Source organism: Oncorhynchus gorbuscha, linkage group LG13, assembly GCF_021184085.1.
Source record: "Oncorhynchus gorbuscha isolate QuinsamMale2020 ecotype Even-year linkage group LG13, OgorEven_v1.0, whole genome shotgun sequence".
Lineage (NCBI taxonomy): Eukaryota > Metazoa > Chordata > Actinopteri > Salmoniformes > Salmonidae > Oncorhynchus > Oncorhynchus gorbuscha.
In genome coordinates, this window is record NC_060185.1 from 34,470,788 (window position 1) to 34,476,293 (window position 5,506).

Below are 5,506 nucleotides of genomic sequence, written 5' to 3' on the forward strand. Positions count from 1 at the left end.
CTTAGGTTAGCTCCTCAATACTGTCCCATCCCTTAGGGTTAGCTCCTCAATACTGTCCCATCCCTTAGGGTTAACTCCTCAATACTTTCCCATCCCTTAGGGTTAGCTCCTCAATACTGTCCCATCCCACCCCTTAGGGTTAGCTCCTCAATACTGTCTCATCCATCCCTTAGGTTAGCTCCTCAATACTGTCCCATCCCTTAGGGTTAGCTCCTCAATACTGTCCCATCCCTTAGGTTAGCTCCTCAATACTGTCCCATCCCCCTTAGGGTTAGCTCCTCAATACTGTCCCATCCCCTTAGGGTTAGCTCCTCAATACTGTCCCATCCCTTAGGGTTAGCTCCTCAATACTGTCCCATCCCTTAGGGTTAGCTCCTCAATACTGTCCCATCCCTTAGGGTTAGCTCCTCAATACTGTCTCATCCATCCCTTAGGGTTAGCTCCTCAATACTGTCCCATCCCTTAGGGTTAGCTCCTCAATACTGTCCCATCCCTTAGGGTTAGCTCCTCAATACTGTCTCATCTCACCCTTAGGTTAGCTCCTCAATACTGTCCCATCTCCCTTAGGGTTAGCTCCTCAATACTGTCTTATCTCACCCCTTAGGGTTAGCTCCTCAATACTGTCCCATCCCTTAGGGTTAGCTCCTCAATACTGTCTCATCCATCCCTTAGGGTTAGCTCCACAATACTGTCCCATGGCATCCCTTAGGGTTAGCTCCTCAATACTGTCTTATCTCATCCCTTAGGGTTAGCTCCTCAATACTGTCCCATCCCTTAGGGTTAGCTCCTCAATACTGTCCCATCCCACCCCTTAGGGTTAGCTCCTCAATACTGTCCCATGGCATCCCTTAGGGTTAGCTCCTCAATACTGTCTCATCCCATCCCTTAGGGTTAGCTCCTCAATACTGTCTCATCCCACCCCTTAGGTTAGCTCCTCAATACTGTCCCATCCCTTAGGGTTAGCTCCTCAATACTGTCCCATCCCTTAGGGTTAGCTCCTCAATACTGTCCCATCCCACCCTTAGGGTTAGCTCCTCAATACTGTCCCATCTCACCCCTTAGGGTTAGCTCCTCAATACTGTCCCATCTCTTAGGGTTAGCTCCTCAATACTGTCCCATCCCTTAGGGTTAGCTCCTCAATACTTTCCCATCCCTTAGGGTTAGCTCCTCAATACTGTCCCATCCCTTAGGGTTAGCTCTCAATACTTTCCCATCACCCTTAGGGTTAGCTCCTCAATACTGTCCTCATCCCTTAGGGTTAGCTCCTCAATACTGTCCCATCCCTTAGGGTTAGCTCCTCAATACTGTCCCATCCCCTTAGGGTTAGCTCCTCAATACTGTCCCATCCCTTAGGGTTAGCTCCTCAATACTGTCCCATCCCTTAGGGTTAGCTCCTCAATACTGTCCCATCCCTTAGGGTTAGCTCCTCAATACTGTCCCATCCCTTAGGTTAGCTCCTCAATACTGTCCCATCCCCCTTAGGGTTAGCTCCTCAATACTGTCCCATCCCTTAGGGTTAGCTCCTCAATACTGTCCCATCCCTTAGGGTTAGCTCCTCAATACTGTCCCATCCCTTAGGGTTAGCTCCTCAATACTGTCCCATCCCTTAGGGTTAGCTCCTCAATACTGTCCCATCCCTTAGGGTTAGCTCCTCAATACTGTCCCATCCCTTAGGGTTAGCTCCTCAATACTGTCCCATCCCTTAGGTTAGCTCCTCAATACTGTCCCATCCCTTAGGTTAGCTCCTCAATACTGTCTCATCCCACCCCTTAGGGTTAGCTCCTCAATACTGTCCCATCCCATCCCTTAGGGTTAGCTCCTCAATACTGTCCCATCTCACCCCTTAGGGTTAGCTCCTCAATACTGTCCCATCCCTTAGGGTTAGCTCCTCAATACTGTCTCATCCCACCCCTTAGGGTTAGCTCCTCAATACTGTCCCATGGCATCCCTTAGGGTTAGCTCCTCAATACTGTCCCATCCCTTAGGGTTAGCTCCTCAATACTGTCCCATCCCTTAGGGTTAGCTCCTCAATACTGTCCCATCCCTTAGGGTTAGCTCCTCAATACTGTCTCATCCCACCCCTTAGGGTTAGCTCCTCAATACTGTCCCATCCCTTAGGGTTAGCTCCTCAATACTGTCTCATCCCACCCCTTAGGGTTAGCTCCTCAATACTGTCCCATCCCTTAGGGTTAGCTCCTCAATACTGTCTCATCCCATCCCTTAGGGTTAGCTCCTCAATACTGTCCCATGGCATCCCTTAGGGTTAGCTCCTCAATACTGTCTTATCTCATCCCTTAGGGTTAGCTCCTCAATACTGTCCCATCCCTTAGGGTTAGCTCCTCAATACTGTCTCACCATCCCTTAGGTTAGCTCCTCAATACTGTCCATGCATCCCTTAGGGTTAGCTCCTCAATACTGTCCCATCCCTTAGGGTTAGCTCCTCAATACTGTCCCATCCCTTAGGGTTAGCTCCTCAATACTGTCCCATCCCTTAGGGTTAGCTCCTCAATACTGTCTCATCCCATCCCTTAGGGTTAGCTCCTCAATACTGTCCCATCCCTTAGGGTTAGCTCCTCAATACTGTCTCATCCCACCCCTTAGGGTTAGCTCCTCAATACTGTCCCATCCCTTAGGGTTAGCTCCTCAATACTGTCCCATCCCTTAGGGTTAGCTCCTCAATACTGTCCCATCCCTTAGGGTTAGCTCCTCAATACTGTCCCATCCCTTAGGGTTAGCTCCTCAATACTGTCCCATCCCTTAGGGTTAGCTCCTCAATACTGTCCCATCCCTTAGGGTTAGCTCCTCAATACTGTCCCATCCCACCTTAGGGTTAGCTCCTCAATACTGTCCCATCCCACCCTTAGGGTTAGCTCCTCAATACTGTCCCATCCCACCCCTTAGGGTTAGCTCCTCAATACTGTCCCATCCCTTAGGGTTAGCTCCTCAATACTGTCCCATCCCTTAGGGTTAGCTCCTCAATACTGCCATCCCACCCCTTAGGGTTAGCTCCTCAATACTTTCCCATCCCTTAGGGTTAGCTCCTCAATACTGTCTCATCCCACCCCTTAGGGTTAGCTCCTCAATACTGTCCCATCCCTTAGGGTTAGCTCCTCAATACTGTCCCATCCCTTAGGGTTAGCTCCTCAATACTGTCCCATCCCTTAGGGTTTGCTCCTCAATACTTTCCCATCCCTTAGGGTTAGCTCCTCAATACTGTCCCATCCCTTAGGGTTAGCTCCTCAATACTGTCCCATCCCTTAGGGTTAGCTCCTCAATACTGTCTCATCCCACCCCTTAGGGTTAGCTCCTCAATACTGTCCCATCCCACCCCTTAGGGTTAACTCCTCAATACTGTCCCATCTCACCCCTTAGGGTTAGCTCCTCAATACTGTCCCATCCCTTAGGGTTAGCTCCTCAATACTGTCCCATCCCTTGGGGTTAGCTCCTCAATACTGTCTCATCTCACCCCTTAGGGTTAGCTCCTCAATACTGTCCCATCCCATCCCTTGGGGTATGGTTAAGGGTTAGCTTACCTTCCTCCAGCTGCTCCATGCCCAATATCTTCTTGGTCCCGTCAATAGAGTAGATGGTCCTTACCCCCTGGGGCAAGTTCACATTATCTGACAGGGAGCGGGTCAGATCGGCTAACAGGGCGTCTATAGACCGAAATCTGTCCTGGGAAATAGCGTAGACAATCCCTTTGAAGTAGCGGTCTCCGTTGCGATAAAAGCGGACCTTCTTGGCTTTCTTCTCCGAGGCCAGGGACTGCAGTGTCCGGGTCCTGTACAGACTACAGTGGGCACTGTGAGTGGGGCTCGGCAGCCCGTTGTTCCTGGAGCCTCGGCGGGTGTTTCTCTGGGCTTTCTCCCGCTCGTCAAAGTGCTCCAGCTCCATAACTGTAGTTGTGTTACACAGAAAGAGCCAAATCGGGGAGGGGAACATTATGGATGAGAAAATTTAAACCTCAAGCATATTTTCCTTTGCAGAATAAACAAGCCATTCTTTAGTTTTAGTTGAATGCCATATAGGCCTACTGTGGAGAGTAGAGTCAATTGGATTTCTGCATGAACTCTTGAGGACGGGGCCGACATTCAGTGGTGCTGAATGGACAGCGCCGCAGGTGCGGTTCTGCTAGCTACCAGCTAGCTAGTCTGACAGGTAGGCTATAGCGGTGGCAGTAGTCAGAATGAACTCCCGGTGACAACGTGACAGCGCTGCTGGCTAGCCAGATAGAATTCTGCTGTTTGTGGGCAGTTTGTCACGTACTGAAAATGTGGTATTTCTGAGGGACATAAAAATCTGATTGTAGGCTATAGCACGCTCGCACATGTCATGCTCTCTAGTTTCGTCCCCCACCCAATTGCAATGTGATTCTAATCAAATGTAATGTTTGTTTTGATCATATTAATTTCTGACAATATAACTCAAGCTATTGTTAAATGACAGGGAAGAACACATTATGGCATCTTAAAATATGTTTTGGGCAAAGAATTGCTTACCTTAAATTGAAGTCTGATGCAGTCAACCGCGTCAATTCTTTAGCAATTGCATATAGCAGCTCTCCAATAGACTGTGTCAGTGCATATATGTGTAGTATAATGGCCCGAGCGATAGAAAAAGCATCCGTCCCTTTGTTGCCCTGTGATTGAGCAAGTGTGCGCTGCAAGAGCTGCAGCTGGTTTCTGTGTCTTAAGCAGTGATTTCCAGATGGCCGTCCCTCATTGACATGCAGGCCTTCCGAGGGAAGCACCAAGCATCTCACCTCGCGAATGCTCCCTCCTCTCTCATCTTCTCTCCTCCCCTCTAGATGCGCTGAAACAAGGGGCGTGGTGCAGGCGGTCATTACACTGCTAGCCCCTCAGTGCACTAACTGCACTGACAGACACAAGGATTTTCAGCAACATTCTTGTTGATAACGCAGATAGATAGATACAGGTTTATGTGGCAAAATCCCTTTTCTCTTGACAATGCAGGGTAGGTTAGAGTTATAGACCCCCCTCCACCCATAATCAGTGGATTATTCCAAATGTAATGGCAGCCTATTCCCTATATAGTGCACTACTTTTGACCAGGGCATAAAGGTCTGGACAAAAGTAGTGCAGTAGGGAATAGGTTCCATTTGGTAGGCAGACATGGGCGTCTGTATGCTGGTGCTGAGGAGGATGTCTAGCAGTGTCTGAATTCATGTACCATACTGCATGCACAAACACAGGGCAACCAATCCCAAACCTGTCTAACAATCTAATAACGATAAAGCTGTACACACACTGAGAGAGCGAGAGAGGGGAGAGAGAGAGAGAGAGAGAGAGAGAGAGAGAGAGAGAGAGAGAGAGAGAGAGAGAGAGAGAGAGAGAGAGAGAGAGAGAGAGAGAGAGACAGAGAGAGAGAGAGAGAGAGAGAGAATGAACAGAGCTGATTGTCAGATCATTAACAACACCCTCAGGTTATGTACAGTACCCGTATTGATGATTGGGCAGACAGATGGAAAATACAGTTGTGACCTGAT

At 48.9% G+C, this 5,506-nt stretch overlaps 1 protein-coding gene across 1 annotated transcript; it reads right to left on the reverse strand.

Annotated features, from left to right (window-relative positions):
• Window positions 1–3,483: 3,483 nt before the first annotated feature.
• On the reverse strand, window positions 3,484–4,773 carry LOC123992284 (neuronal migration protein doublecortin-like). The gene is made up of 2 exons (XM_046293450.1): window positions 4,500–4,773; window positions 3,484–3,896 (listed from the first exon to the last, which is right to left on the reverse strand). The coding sequence occupies exon 2, from the start codon at window positions 3,892–3,894 to the stop codon at window positions 3,484–3,486; it is 411 nt and encodes a 136-aa protein (XP_046149406.1). The 5' UTR covers window positions 3,895–3,896; window positions 4,500–4,773.
• Window positions 4,774–5,506: the final 733 nt, after the last annotated feature.

Coding starts and splice junctions, on each gene's coding strand:
- LOC123992284 (XM_046293450.1), bottom strand. CDS start 3,894: ATGGAGCTGGAGCACTTTGACGAGCGGGAGAAAGCCCAGAGAAACACC.